Genomic DNA, 16,549 nt, shown 5'->3' on the forward strand with positions numbered 1-16,549 from the left:
ACCTGAGCAAAGTGGAGTTGACAGCCCGAAGTCTCAACCGAACTCCCCCGACGAAGAAGCCAGTCCCTCCGATTGCTTTTAGACCCTCTTTGTGGACGGATCTTCCAGCATGGCAGGTGCGGGTGCAGGCCTGATCTTGGTCAGCCCGGAGGGAGTCGTCGCGGAGTACGCTCTGCGTTTCGAGTTCCCCGCAACAAACAATGGAGCGGAATATGAGGCTCTGATTGCCGGATTAAGGATCGCCAAAGAGCTGGGAATAGGTCAACTCCGGGTGCACAGCGATTCCCAACTTGTGGTGGGACAAGTCAGCAGGAGTTATGAAGCGCGGGAAGACAGTATGGCCAGGTACCTTGAGAAAGTGAAGGAGCTTACCCCCGCCTTTAGCAGTTTCGACATCAGGCAGATTCCAAGGTCGGAGAATACCAGAGCCGATCTTCTCTCCAAGCTGACGACATCGGCTCCGGCCGAATTGCCCAAAGACGTCCTCTTTGAAGTTCTAAAACATCCGAGTACAGAGGAACCGCGGCCCGTAATGGAGATCGACCACGAGCCCAGCTGGGTCGACCCACTGATAACCTATCTTAGAGATGGAGTTCTCCCCCAGGACGCGAAAGAGGCCCGGAAGCTCCGAAATCAAGCCTCCCGATACATCCTTTATGAGGGCAAATTGTACAAAAGATCATACTCCTTGCCCCTCTTAAGGTGTCTCCGGCCCTCAGAAGCTGACTACGCTTTATGGGAAGTACACGAGGGAGCTTGCGGAAGCCATTTGGGTGCCAGATCTTTATCCCACAAGCTACTCCGCCAAGGGTATTACTGGCCAACAATGCATCATGATTCGATTGAATATGTCAAAAAGTGTGATCGATGCCAGAGATACGCCAACATCCAGAGACAACCCCGCTACCGAGCTCACACCCTTGAGTGCCCCATGGCCTTTTGCACAATGGGGGATGGACATTCTTGGCCCCTTTCCCATGGCGTCTGGGCAAAGGAAGTTCCTCCTTGTAGCGATCGACTACTTCACCAAATGGGTCGAGGCCGAACCACTAGCAAAAATCACAGAAGCAAAAGTGCAAGATTTCGTTTGGAAGTCAATTGTGTGCAAGTTCGGTCTACCTAGAACCCTAATCACTGATAACGGACGGCAATTCGCGAGAGCAAGGTTCGCCGAATTCTGTGAAGATCTAAACATCTCCCACAACTTCACATCAGTAGCCCACCCTCAGGCGAACGGCGAAGCTGAGGTAACTAACAGAACCCTGTTGCAGGGGATTAAGGCAAGGCTCGAAAAAGCAAAAGGGACTTGGGCGGACGAGCTTTATCATGTGCTATGGGCGTATCGAACCACCCAGAGATTACCTACGGGGGAGACTCCCTTTGCTTTAGCCTTTGGTACGGAAGCCGTCATCCCGATCGAGCTTAAACTCCCGTCGGCACGAGTCGTTGCATTCGACGAACACCAAAATTCACAAAGTCTCAGAGCCAACCTCGACCTGCTGGAAGAAAGACGGGAGATCGCTCAGGTTCGAATGGCAGCCTACAGACAAAAAGTTGCTCGATATTACAATGCCCGAGTCAAGAACAAAGCATTTAAAGCAGGAGATCTAGTGCTCCGACGAGCTGCTGTCTCGCAACCACAGGGCCAGGGGAAACTTGCCCCAAACTGGGAGGGACCTTACGAGGTCAAAGAAGTAGTCCGGCCCGGAACTTATTATCTTAAGGAGCTCGGAGGAGCCGACCTCCCGCGACCGTGGAGCTCAGAAAACTTACGGATGTACTACCAGTAATTTCATTTTAATCAAAAAACGCGTGCCCATATGTCTTGGGATAATTCAAGCAAACTGTATCAAAAACAAAAGGGCAACCTCATAAAATCGAAGGCCCGATTCTTTTAGACCGGATGGGGGGAGAGGCCCTACAACGCCCATATGTGCCCCCACAGCCCTGTTAGGGACAGGAGGAGAACCTCGCCCTAACTTGAGCAAAGTCGAAGGCCCGGTTCTTTTAGACCGGATGGGGGGAGAGGCCCTACAACGCCCATATGTGCCCCCACAGCCCTGTTAGGGACAGGAGGAGAACCTCGCCCTAACTTGAGCAAAGTCGAAGGCCCGATTCTTTTAGACCGGATGGGGGGAGAGGCCTTACAACGCCCACATGCGCCCCCACAGCCCTGTTAGGGACAGGAGGAGAACCTCGCCCTAACTTGAGCAAAGTCGAAGGCCCGGTTCTTTTAGACCGGATGGGGGGAGAGGCCTTACAACGCCCATATGTGCCCCACAGCCCTGTTAGGGACAGGAGGAGAACCTCGTCCTAACTTGAGCAAAGTCGAAGGCCCGGTTCTTTTAGACCGGATGGGGGGAGAGGCCTTGCAGCGCCCTAACGCGCCCCCGCAACCAGGCTGGTAACGAGAGGAGAACCTCACACCGACTCGAGCAAACGGGAAGGCCCGGACTCCTACGGGAGCCGGGTTCCGTCCACGACGCCAAAGAAAACTTCGCCCGGGCTCCTACGGGAGCCGGGTTCCGTCCACGACGCCCAAGAAAATTTCACCCGGACTCCTACGGGAGCCAGGTTCCGTCCACGACGCCCAAGAAAACTTCGCCCGGCTCCTACGGGAGCCGGGTTCCGTCCACGACGCCCAGGAAAACTTCACCCGGACTCCTACGGGAGCCGGGTTCCGTCCACGACGCCCAGGAAAACTTCACCCGGACTCCTACGGGAGCCGGGCTCCATCGCCGACATCAGCTACAGGACGACCCCGCCCGGACTCCTACGGGAGCCGGGCTCCGCTGACAACAGCAACTGCCGATAAGCCTTGTCCGGACTTCTACGAAAGCCGGACTTTGCCTATGACTTTGATTGCAGGAAGACTTCGCCCTGACTCCTACGAGAGCCGGGCTACTCCAACTTCAGGAGGGCTTCTCCGTTCGGACTCCCAAGGGAGCCGAACTTAGCTCCGACTTCAGCAGAGAAAAAATCCAACCAAAAAAAAAAAGAAGGCAAACAGTGCCCGAAGGCAACGGAAGCTCGGATCCCCGAATTCAAGCCCTGGGAGGGACCTCGGGCCCGAAGGGCCCCAAGCGAACCTGCACCCATCAACGGAATGACAATTGGGTATCTTCGAACGACGTAAGAGCCGAAAAGGAGCTCGGCAAATGACGACCCCACATGAGCAGAAGAGGTCGTCGATGACCTTGGGACAACGCGAAAAGGAAAAGAAGAAGAGAAGGAAGAAAGAGGAAAGGAAAATAAAGAAGTCCGACAGACAACTATTTAATGCGAGATGCAGACGAGGTAACAAAATCTCTTTTTCATTTAACAAGAGTATACGTTACAGGACCCGGTGGGTCAGGGAAAAAAAAAAGAAGAAGAAGATACATGTCATCGCAAGCCTCGCAAACACGGTTCGGGAAGGATGAACCGGAGGCCGCTCCGAGCTACAAACTCCTCTTCCCATCTCTGTCCTTCTCAGTCGCGTTCTCCAGCGCGTGTAACAGCTCTCGCCCCATCTCACCTCATTCTGTCTCCGAAGTCCCAACCCTAGCGGGAAAAGGATGGGATAGATCCCCGGAGGCGGTAAGGGCAACGGCGGCAGTAGCGAAGACCTGTTTCAAGAAGAACCGGAGTCACCTTGGAAGCGGTAGCGATGCCAGAGATGTGCCTCACATCCGAATGCTCCACGACAGCCGCCACCCAAAATGCTCCGGCAAGGTCGGCATGCGCTACTTCCACCGTCTCCGCAACAAGTTCCACTGCCCCACCGTCGATGCCGACCGCCTCTGGTCCCTCGGCCCCGACGGCATCAAGAATCCAGCTATAGCTTATGACGGCAGCTCTGCCCTCTTGACCGGTATCACCCCGCCTTGCTGCTCCGAAATTCGCGGGCAGAATAACTTCACCGACAGCCCCCGTTATTAAACCCCTGTTATTGAAGGAATTCTCCCTTGAGCCCCTTCAAAACGACGGAGATTCTCACCGGCCGCCATTCTCCTCCTCACCTTCCTCCAAGCCCTAGACATCCCCTCAAGAACGGCCTCCGGGGTAGAGGACATGGCGTAGGAACCCTCAGAGAAGAATTGGGGGGCTGAAGAAGGCAAGGACTGGTGCGAGGGAAGCAAGGCTCTCAGGCGAAGGAAAGGCGCCAAAATGAAGCCATGAAAGGACTAGGGGGTTTAAATAGCCGACGGATCCTAGCGCAGTTATGGCGGCGGGTATTCCTGGGCCAACTGGTGCGTACCACGTGTCGCGCTTATCCCCTTCATCGCTATCGAGGGTTGACCGTTCACAAATTCCTGTGGCACGGCGCTTGGGATCGCATTCCGACGGGGGTTCCGAAAAGACTCTTCAGGTCACCTTCACCGAAAAGCGGGCTCTGACGTATACACATTTAATGCCAAAATATCCAGAGGCGGCGGTGCGCAGGATTCGAAGGGACGGTTTCGACTGTGCCCATCTCTCTCTCTGTACTTCCTTCGTTTGAAATTCAAACTCGGAAGTAGGGAGACTGGTGTTGGGTATAAAAATACCCACAGCCAAAGCCCTCAGCGGAATCAACTACAGAACAGCTCCGCCCGGACTCCTACGGGAGCCGGGCTCCGCCTCCGACATCGACTACAGCACAGCTCCGCCCGGACTCCTACGGGAGCCGGGCTCCGCCGCCGACATCAACTACAGAACAGCTCCGCCCGAACTCCTACGGGAGCCGGGCTCCGTCTCCGACATCGACTACAGCACAGCTCCGCCCGGACTCCTACGGGAGCCGGGCTCCGCCGCCGACATCAACTACAGAACAGCTCCGCCCGGACTCCTATGGGAGCCGGGCTCCGCCGCCGACATCAACTACAGCACAGCTCCGCCCGAACTCCTACGGGAGCCGGGCTCCGCCGCCGACATCAACTACAGAACAGCTCCGCCCGGACTCCTACGGGAGCCGGGCTCCGCCTCCGACATCGACTACAACACAGCTCCGCCCGGACTCCTACGGGAGCCGGGCTCCGCCGCCGACATCAACTACAGCACAGCTCCGCCCGGACTCCTACGGGAGCCGGGCTCCGCCGCCGACATCAACTACAGAACAGCTCCGCCCGGACTCCTACGGGAGCCGGGCTCCGCCTCCGACATCGACTACAGCACAGCTCCGCCTGGACTCCTACGGGAGCCGGACTCCGCCGCCGACATCGACTACAGCACAGCTCCGCCCGGACTCCTACGGGAGCCGAGCTCCGCCGCCGACATCAACTACAGAACAGCTCCGTCCGGACTCCTACGGGAGCCGGGCTCCGCCTCCGACATCGACTACAGCACAGCTCCGCCCGGACTCCTACGGGAGCCGGGCTCCGCCGCCGACATCAACTACAGAACAGCTCCGCCCGGACTCCTACGGGAGCCGGGCTCCGCCTCCGACATCGACTACAGCACAGCTCCGCCCGGACTCCTACGGGAGCCGGGCTCCGCCGCCGACATCAACTACAGAACAGCTCCGCCCGGACTCCTACGGGAGCCGGGCTCCGCCTCCGACATCGACTACAGCACAGCTCCGCCCGGACTCCTACAGGAGCCGGGCTCCGCCGCCGACATCCACTACAGCACAGCTCCGCCCGGACTCCTACGGGAGCCGGACTCCGCCAACGACTTCAACAGCAGGTAGACTCCGCCCGGACTCCTACGGGAGCCGGACTTCGTCAACAACTTTAATTGCAGAAGGACTTCGTCCGGGCTCCTACTAGAGCCGAACTCCGTCCTCAACTTCGACGGTTACAGACAGACTGCGTCCGGACTCCGTCTGGACCCCCACGGGACCCGGACTCCGCCAACGACTTCAACAGCAGGAGAACTCCGCCCGGATCCCTACGGGGGCCGAACTCCAACCGCTGCCGAGCTTCAGCCAGCAGATCGGCACTCCCAGGCCACAATCACGGCCACGATCCTGCTCCACTCACTGCGGCGGACTCCGCGCAGCTCCATTATTCTCTGACAGGCTGTATCAACGGCCATGATTCTGCTCCACTCATTGCGGCAGATCCTACGCGACTCCATTATTCTCTGACAGGCTGTATCAACGGCCATGATTCTGCTCCACTCCCTGCGGCGGGCGCCGCGTGACTCCACTGCCTGTAATAGATTCCACGTGGCGAGCTACGGCGATAGCCACGACTCCGCTCCACTACTCTTCGCAGTAAATTCCTCCTGACTGTGGGCGGCCCACTACCTGGCGGTTACAAATGTCGCCATCGATCTATTACCTCCCCCGCCTATAAAAAGGGGGACCCAGATACGTTATTCTATAAGCTCATTTTTTATCTCAAAACTCTGCAAATTTTTCCGTTCGAGCACTCCATTCTTGTTGAGGCAGAGAACTGACTTGAGCGTCGGAGGATCTTGCCGGAGCAACCCCACCTCCGGTTTAGACTTCCTTTGCAGGTCCCGGTAGCGACCGCGGCTTCCCCGACTCCAGCTTCTCCGGCGCAAGCAGATTTTCGCACCAACAGGTACATAGGGGGGCATGTAGAGGTCATAGAAGCTCAACAAATAATAACATTAACAAGAACAACAGCAACAACAACAATATAATAGTAACAACGACGACGACGACAATAACAATAACAACAATAATAATAACAATAACAACAACAATAATAACAGTAGCAATAATAACAACAATAACAATAATAGCAACAATAATAAGAATAAAATTAATTGAGAATAATAATAAGTATAAGAAGAAACCTGAAAAACAGTAATAATCCAAAAAATGAAACAACATATTTATCAGATGCAATAAGTTAATGGGAAGTATAGACTTGGCAACATCCAGTACTAATTAATAAACTAATTTTGTCCTCCATGCTCATATATGATGCAAAATGTTAAGGCCAGTGCCTAGGCAGGTCATGTAAGCAGCCACGACTGCCACATGCAAAAAAACTGTCTAGTTGTATAGTTTGCTTTGGCAAAGCAAAAATCTATCCATATTCTAAGTTCATCTAGAACCTCCAAAAAAGAATTTTACAACATCCACTGTTCCAATGAACACTTGCAAATACTCACATAAAAACATAAAAAGAAACAACTAAGTCTCAGATGTCGGAGCAACATTAGGATCTAACGTCGTGCTTTCATGGACAAAAAGCAATGACACCCGTTATAAACAAGATAAGAGTAGCTGACGGTCAAAAAATTACAAGAAACCACACAAAAAATTGTATATATGATACCTGCAGGGTACTCACCAATCTATTTCCTCTTTACCTTGCAGCAGTGGCCACTAAATTTTGCTTCATAGAAGATTTTCATAAGTTTTACAAACCAAACTCATCAAACATGATCTTAGCCTCCAGACTGATCTGCTGGTGCCTCGTCCTGGGGCCTAGAACTACTGCTGTTAGGTTCTATAGGAGTACCAGATTCCTTTGGCTTGGCATCCACCTCCTGCTCCAATTCCTGTCCTGCGAACACTTGTGACTGCAAAGATGGAGCAATGTTGTTTACATGAAGCCATGTTAACTCCCACAAACTATCTCCACCTATTGTGCTCCTCTTTGCAAGGATCCCACGTGCCTTCATCACAAGCAGTGTGTTTTTAAGGAGCTCCGGGATCAATTCTTGCAGCTTCTCACTTCGCTTGCCTCTCAGCTTAACCTTCATGTACTTCTCCATCCTGCTAAGAACTCCCAGCCACAGCTTGCAGAAGCTGCTCAGTCCATGGAGTTCTTGTAACAGCTGCAAAAAGACCTTGGAAAGTAACTTCATGGCATGCAAAAGGGTTCCCTCCATGTTCCGGTAATCTTTTTGCGAATGATTTTGAGCAATCTCCAGCAAGTCATCCAGCATTGTGAATATAACAGGATCAAAAGCCTGTGTCCAAGATGATGATGAGAGGGAAATTCCTTCTGCTCCCACCAGGCATCTCTGCAATGACAACAGGGCATGATTCCTCACTTCCTCTCTTTGATCCAGGCACACTTTCCTCAATGCTTGCACCAACCTGAGCCACATCTCCCTGATTCCTTCTGATATCTTCTCAGCTTCTTGGCCTGCTTCCCTAGTCTCACGAGACCAGCGAGTTAAAGAATTCAGGGATTCCGCCATCAGATCCAATGCATGGACAGATCTATCTGTTAGTCCAACCCGAGAATCTGCAAACTGTCTTGAGGCTTCTACACACAGAATATAATTGGCTGGTGAAAGGTGAGCCCCTTCGGACATGATAAACACCAATGCCTCAAACCCTACTTCTGAAGCCTCTGGATGGCGAGCTGTGATGGAAAGCAAGGATGTGATAGTCCGCCAACCCATCTGAGATTTTATATGAGTAGCATTTGCCTTAACTAGGCGTGTGACTTCTTGTGTGATGTTCTCACAATAAGCATCTGCTACACGGGCATCAAGCTTCAAAACCAACTGCAGTGACCTTAAGAGCTCATCAGCCAGGTTCTCTTTGTAGGGCAGTAACCTCTGGCAAATGCGGAGTAGTCCAAAAACTGCCTTCTCCACAAGTGCACATGGCATCAGAGTAGACTGAACTATACTGGCAATGTGCTCATAAACACCCTGCCAGAGAAGCACAATTCTATCTCGGTTGTTCAATGTAATGGCAATTAGCAGCTCCAAGCAAAAAACTGCTGTGTCTTCATCATCAGGTGAGCTGGTTACCTTCTGAGGCCGGCCAGCTGCCCAAATTAGTGCCCTGGCAAGATGCAACAGTGAATCAGCTTGTAGGAACTTGCTTTCTGTGAATATAGTGTCTATGTGGCACTTCTGTATTGTTTGAAGAGTTCTTTGGTGAGCAGCAAGTTGTTGTTCAGTTGGCTGTGATCTTGGTTCTTCTGTGTCAAGAGATAAGAGTTGGCTAAACCTTCCCATTAACCCGAGGATCTACGAGGGGTACCCATAACTGGAACATGAGACATGGAAAGAGAGCTGGGAGCAGGCTTCCCTTGATTCGGATCCAAAGGCAATTCTGAATCATCAGCTGCATCACTAGCAACACGAGCGGGAAGAAGGCCAAGCTTGTGTAGCCTTAAGATGCAGTCCAGCATATTTCTCCAGCCAGTGCGTATATGGTCACCATACCTATTAGCTATGTTGAAAACTGTCTCTGTTGCTAACCTAGCTTTGGTGTCATCGCCAAAGGCCATGACCGGTTCCTCAACCAAAGAAGTGTTCAAAAGGGTTGTAAATTTGCAGAGGGACACAACTAGATCATCCAATACATCCTCAAGATGATGGAAGGAAGATATCTTTGCAACAGCTAGGAACCCATCTACACATGTTAGAAAAACTTCTTCATGTTCTGCATAATCAAACACCACCGATATTGCAGCAATAGTAGGGCCCGACATGATGGCGAACATGTCATGATCAAGGTATGGCCGAGAATCACAGACAATGTATGGAGATGTTTTCTTCGACTTCCTCATCAGGTCAATCCAACGACTGGGAGACATCTCAAGAAAACCAATGCCTTGCTCAGGGATGGTTCTTATCTCATTCCTGCAGATTGAATGGTAGAGCTCTGACAAGAATTCCCTTGGGAGGTCATGCCCACCATTTATGTGGCGGTTGTTCCGAATGAAGTCCTCTTCAGTCATCTTCTTCTTCACTTGCACATTGTGCTGATCCGTGTTAAGCAAGATAAGCGAGTATGACAGCAAGAGGGCAGCATCCTTGTTGACAAGAATTTGTGGTGACTGTTCAAAGTATCTCTCTGAGAAAGCCTCAAGAACTCTCTGTATCTTCTGCGATTCACCTGGCAGCCGGAATGTCTCCAGAAAGAGCCTCAAAGCAGTATCAAGATTCATGTCCTGGAAATCAAAGGTCCCAGCAAATTCGTGAAGAACCTGAACACAAAACTCGTCATGGTTGCCTAAGAAATCCCCGACAAGGTTCTTATCCAAGCCAGCAGTGTATCTGAAAAAGCATGCCACACTCTGGGGGTCGAGCTTTTCAGGTAAGAGATGGGTTCCTTGCAGAAACTCCAACCCTTTCTTTGGGTCCCTGTTGAAGTGATCAGCACCAATCATCAGCCTCCTCTTGATATACTTCCTGCACCGAACAAACTTAACCCAATGGTCAGGATCAGAATAATCCTCACACTTGACTGTCCAAAATGGAGTATATTCCTCAAGCTCCATAGGTTCTTCTGAACGTGGAGGTGCATTGCCTATTCTATCGGCCATTCCCTGAATCACTGCAATCAGACCATCCAAGGCAAGAACATGCATTGAAGACAATGGGCAGTTCACTGGAAATGCACTCTTTGAAAGAAGGTTGGCAAGGTCTTCAAACACGTTGCTGCAGGTTACATCACAATCCAAGTTAGCATACATCTCTGCCATAAAAGTCTTCTGCCGGCAGAAGTCCACAAGAGCCTCCATGGCAACCTCCTGCTGATGATAGCTAGCCCCATACCGGCTCTGTGCAAGCCTCAATATCACACACGAGAAGAATGCCTCCAGCTGCAATTTCAGCTCTGTTCGCAAGTGTTGGTAAAGATTCAGAACAATGCTACAAACCATCGATAAAATAAGTGGGCTCATTGATAAACCAAACTGCATCAGATTCCGGAAGAGCTCGTCTTGCACCAAAGCTAGCAGTTTTGCGTGCTTACATATAGAAGGACCTCCCAGCTCAATGGCTGAATTGATCAACCCAAGCGCAAAAAGTGGCACATCCTCGTCAAAAGCAATAGTATTGGGCGTAGGACTTAACCCAATTTGCTCAGCAATGTTCAAAAGAGAACACAAGAAGTGAAAGACCTCTACCATGCAAGGAATTCCATATGGCTCCACCATGATTCTTACACCGTTCGGCACCTCCACCCCCCCTACAAAATTATCATCTCCAGAGTCAGTCACAGAGCTGGCGCTTCCATTTCCATTCTCCACTTGCTTGATCCCAGCAGCCCGATGCTTGTCGACCCCACCAATCTACAGAACAAAACCCTCAACTTGATACCATCAGATATTAGCTAAAGAAGAAAAGAGCCAGCAAAAAGAGGTCTTCTTTCTCAGAATCAGTACCTCTGCGCCATCTCCGACACCAGGCAAGTGCGAGAAGATGCATCGGATAAGCTCATGCATTGTGTGGCGGGAGAACCTCTGCAGCAGCTCCCCCTTGGTACCAGCCTGGTGGACGACCCGGAAGCACGTGTTCACGATCGTGCACACATGCTGGTTGCTGAGCAGCGCCGACGCCCGGCTTCTCATGCACGCGAGCAGCACCTGCAGGATCTTCATCAGCACGGCCTCCTCCGAGGCAGGATCGGTCACCTCGAACCGGCAGCTCGTGACGGCATCGACAAGGGCGTGCACAGCGGCCTCGGCACCGGGAGCTCGCTGGTCGAGCACCTCGAGGGTGAGGATCTTGTAGACGGAGGAGAGGGCAACGCCGGTGATGGGAGCGCCGGTCTCGTCGGAGCGGATCACGTCGAGGAAGGGGCCAAGGTAGGCCGAGGGGTCGACGGCTTTCCACGGGCGGCGGGTGTCCCCCCAGGAGAAGACCTGCCGGCGGAGGGACTTGAGGGACTGGACGAGGGAGTGCTCGAGATGGTGGTCGTCGGCAGCGGAGGCGTAGCGGCCGCCCCACCGGACGTTGCGGCGCATCACGGCGAGGACGGCGCTCACCTCCGAGTTGATCATGCATGCGAGGGCCGCGTCGTGGCCGCCACTGCCGACGACGACGGCCAAAGAGGCGGCATCGGCCGCGGGTTCCTCCTGGATCGGGTTGATGGCAGAATTCTGGAGGCGAGGGCGGCCCATTTCGGGGGATCAGGATCTGGAAAAGCTTAGGGTCGGTTGGGCAGAGCCAGAATCTGGATGCCCGGAGGTCAATTGGGCACCTAGGAAGGCATCAGGTTTTCTTGGGTTTTATGGGTCTAGATCTAAGGATTATTCGAATGGGAGATTGAGAAGGAAGAGGGAATGTTGGGAATTGGAAAGATCGGATCTTTGCGGACGGAGAGAATGATAGATCTGAACCCGAGAGAGAGAAAAAAGAGACTGGTACCTAATGGAGGAGATGGAGCGGAGACGGCATCAGAGATCTGGTCGCGTGCTGGCGTTCCAGTTTGCGGCTTTGCGCGATCTCCCTCCCTCGCTGCCGCGGCTACTGCCTCCAATTTATTAGATTTGTTTGTTCTTGCTTTCCCCTTCTTGGTGTCTGGGTTCTTGCTGGAGGTGCTGGACTTGGGACTGGTCAACCCAATGCCAGTGAGGCCCAAACCAAATTGGTCCCCGTATTTTCCCGACTTGGTTGGGTTGGTTATGTCTCAAGAAATTATTGGAACCGGGGCAAATCGAGGAGCATATGCACGGTGGAGAGCGCGCGATCGGGAATCGGTGAAATACAAGGGGTCGCGTGGCGTGTTATCCACCGTGGGATTTGCGCGGTCCCATTGTCCCTCGTGCATTCAATACGGAGGAGTTATGTCTCTGGTTCCGGTCAGCCGCGTTTGAATCCAACTGGCGGGGCAACGTCCACGGTGTTCGGTTTTTTATTTCCAAAAAAAAAGAAAAGATTTGCAGACGTCGACTTGACCAATATAAAAGCGGAATTGAATTCAGTCTGGAAAATTGGGCAACCTGCCTAATTGAAATTTCACTAATCGTTCTTCCTCTGATCTCATCTAATATCTATAAATTATATAGTCTAAAGTATCTGATATATGATCCTGAGTGCACCTCTGCGCAATGTTTTTTCCACCCCTCTGAGCAATAAGAGGATGTCGTGCTGTAGGTTTGTTTTACAAAATATACTTTTCCTTATCTCCAATTAAAGCAATTGAAAGGCTACATCATTGTACCTAGCTTATCTTATTCACTTGATGGAAAACTAGATCACCTTAGGTATTTGTGTTATAAATCAGCGTTGACTATGAGACAAAGCAAAATGGTATATGATCCATTCGTAATATGAAATCCCGTCCAAGCTCGTGTTCATTAAAAGAGAGAAGTTCTGAAGCGATATAGAGAAAAAGAAAGGAAGTAGCCGGGGTTTCATATTTCGAGGAGAAGAAAATAACTATGGATCTTGATAGGTCGAATTCAATCAGAGCTTCGCTATTGGAGTCGGTCATAAGGCCGGATCTATGAAGTAAGAGGGGGATTAAGTCATTCTCAAAGGATGCTCCTCTTTCGAGGAGGAGTGGTCATTCCGATGGAAGATCGGGTTTGGTGAGGGAGTCATTGTCGACCTCTATTATGAGGCCAAGTGTGCCAGTAGAGGGGTGACTCGGTCACCTCCATGAACACTAGCTTATCCTGTAGGTGGTCAGTAGCTAGATGACCATCTATCATAGGCACAAGTTGTATAGAGACCTACATGGTTCAAATAGAAAATGGCTCAGATCACTGACGAGGATGTCTCTATCTTGGAGAGCATATTTACTCAGATTATCAAATTTTTAGATAAAGAGATAAATCGCTGTTCGGCTCAGTGAAAGATGGCTCTTATGGGTAAGTTTCTTGATCGTAGATTCCTTCTAAAATTTGTACAAAAAAAAAAGATGAAATTGAGGTGGAACATTCATGGGGAATTTCATGTTTCATCCCTATCTGATGGGTTATTGATTTTTCAATGCCCTTTCAAAGAGGCTAAACTGAGAATCCTTCAGAAAGGGCCTTATATCTTGGCTGGCCAACTACTGGTCCTAGAAAGTAAGAGACCCCAGCTCCAGCCAAGCAGAATACTGTTGGACAGGTCTGGATCTAGCTTAGGTTATTGATTTGCCTCTTGAATTGTAGGATAAGAAAATGATTTTGAAGTTGGCAACTATGGTTGGGGCTCCATTGTACTAAGATGAATGGACTGAATCCTCTATAAGGTGGGCTTCACTAGAGTCTGTACTCATTAATGTCAATCAAAGCATCTACCCAAGAGCTCAGGTGAGGGCAAATATTAAGACCTTGTGGCAGCAATTCACTTATGAGGAGCTACCTGAGATCTTATGCTCATGGGAAGATTGATGCACCCATGAATACCTATGGTTGTGTGAAGGCTCGAGAATCAAAACTCAAGCCGGCATATGTGCCTTGGATCCGGACAGCTCGACTACCTCTCTATCTACTACCATGGCATATAAGGCTAAACGATCCCTAACCCCAAATCTTGTTGGTGGATATTCAGAGATAGCATGGGTCCAGGCAAAGAAGAACACTAAAAAGTCTCCTCCTAAAGCCCAATTGGAGCTTGTGGTTGATCCACTGGTGGGTATTGTCTCCAAATATGCTCCATAATCTTTGAGGATCCAGTTGATGTCCCCAATATGGAGATAGTATTACATCAAAGGAGAGGATAGTAATAAAAAGAAGCAGTCGCGACCTCTGAATTCAGGATAACGTTAAGTCACCCTCAAATTCTTCATTACGACGAACTAATTAAAGTGCTAGCTTTAGAGGACATAGAAGATAATATGGAGCAAATTAAGAAACTGGTAGTCCAAATGACAACATCTAATCACCAAAGCAGTGTAGCCAAAGTTGACAAGGAGGTTTGAAAGTCAGTGGGGGAATAATAATTGAGTTGTAGCTAATAGAGAAAGAAAAATAATGCAAACAATTAGTGCCAAGTGATCAGTTGCAGCTTGTGCAGTCTTCAATGGTTGACACTTTTCAACCTCATCAACTTTTTTTTTCAGCAACTCCAACACAAACTTGATAAGGTAGCCCATCCTCATCTTTCTCTCTATCTTAATCAACAAAAGGGCTAATCTTGAGGTACATAAAAGAGTCTGGGGGGTTGAGCAGGGTGTAAAGCATCTGCCTTCAACATCTCAATGAAAGTCCTTAGCTGGAACTATAAAGGACAGCAAAACTTTCTTTTGTTAATTTTAATAAAGCTCTTGTTAGATAGTATAATCTTGAAATTTACTATTTTTTGGAAGCTAGACTTTCTGAGCATGCCTTACCTTGCATCCATAAGTTCATGGGACATTCTTGATATATGTGTATGATCTTAGCTAAGGATCTTTCTAGGGGACTTGTTATTGCTTGGAGGAAAGGGTTGGAACATGTTCGGCTTACTTATGCTAATAGACAGGGCGCTTTTGGAATTATCAATGTTCCAAATGGGCCAATCAGGATTTTGGGTGTCATTATGCTAGCACCTATGGTGTGGAATGATGGACTATTTGGATGGAAGTCATGTCAGTCTAAACTATGGGTCTCTCTCTTCTTGTTGGTGAATTTAACTCTATCTTGCATGCTGATGACAATAAAGGAGGAAAACTTTTCTGTGTTGATCAGATATTTATGAATTTAAACCTTTTCTTTAGTAAAGTGGTCTAGTCGATTTGGGGTACTAGGGGACACATTACACCTCGTGCAATAATTGACTTGGACTAGCTAGAGTTTGCGAGAAAATCGACTATGCTTTTACTTCTAATCGATGGGTTGACTTGTTCTCTGAATCTACTATAAAATACCTTACTAGATTTATATCAGACCACTATCTGTGCTTAGTTACCATCTCTAATAAATATTCAAGAGGCCCAGTGCCCTTTCATTTTGAGAAGATATGGTTTGCTTGTCATATCATTCAAGAAGTCATAAATCAAGCCTGACATTATAAAAAAAATCCCTCGCCAGTTATTCAGCTTTCTATGCCATTGTATAGCACTAGAAAAGCTATCAAGCTATGGAAACAAAATGTGGGAAACTTATTCCATCAAGGATAGCATTATGTGGTCAGATTTTTCAACTTCAAGCGGAAGAAGCACAAAATCGGGGTCTCACGGATTAAAAGCGCATGCATTTATTGGCTTTGTTACGGGCTTATCAGAAAATTTTATTTTTACAAGAGGTGTTTTGGCGTCAAAAGTCACACATCACTTGGCTAAAGTAAAGACATGCTAACATAAATTTTTTAAAAGAGATGGCATAATAGAATCCATTTCTTGAATAATACCCAAAGAGATTAGGGAGAAGACATGAAAGCAATTAAATCCTTACTGCTTCATCACTTCCAAGCTCGGTAGGTAATAGATCCAAGTGTGTAGGAATTTGAATGGCCTATTATGGACACTTAGATGATAGCCGAACAGAATGAATCTCCTATTAAAGCTGTCATGGAGGAAGACATTTATGAAGTTCTAAAAGATATGCATCTTGATAAACTTCTGGGCTTGGATAGTTTTTCGAATTTTTTTTCAATATTTTTAGTATATAAATAAGAAGGATGTTGTAGCTACAATCAAATTTGTCTTCCATCATGGTATGCTATCTGATTCTTGAAAAATAAGTTATATTACCTTCATTCGGGAGGTGGTAAGTCCTATTGGAGTGAATGACTTTCAGTCCATTAGTTTATGTAATACTATCTATAAATTAGTCACTAAGCTTTTGATTAATCAGTTGAAACCCATCTCACCTTCCATTGTTTCGGAAGAGCAAGAAGCTTTTGTATAAGGAAAGAATATTCATCAAAATATTCTCCTAGCTCAAGAACTTATACACTCTCTTAAGAAGGTTTTGTAGGAATTCGAGGTTTGGTGCATGCATGTGTGTTTCAAAACTTCATTTTCTAAACACCATAGCGGAGAATAAGATTA

At 49.1% G+C, this 16,549-nt stretch overlaps 1 protein-coding gene across 1 annotated transcript; it reads right to left on the bottom strand.

Moving 5' to 3' along the window:
- Window positions 1-7,021: 7,021 nt before the first annotated feature.
- On the bottom strand, window positions 7,022-12,151 carry LOC105034005 (ARF guanine-nucleotide exchange factor GNOM). The gene is given in 3 exon segments (XM_010909025.4): window positions 7,022-8,870; window positions 8,873-10,931; window positions 11,025-12,151. Coding segments are annotated over 3 exon segments (4,338 nt in total). The 5' UTR covers window positions 11,763-12,151; the 3' UTR covers window positions 7,022-7,329.
- Between the last annotated feature and the right edge of the window lie 4,398 nt (window positions 12,152-16,549).

The sequence above is a fragment of the Elaeis guineensis genome, unplaced genomic scaffold (assembly GCF_000442705.2).
Source record: "Elaeis guineensis isolate ETL-2024a unplaced genomic scaffold, EG11 Super_Scaffold_31900, whole genome shotgun sequence".
NCBI classification, from domain to species: Eukaryota; Viridiplantae; Streptophyta; class Magnoliopsida; order Arecales; family Arecaceae; genus Elaeis; species Elaeis guineensis.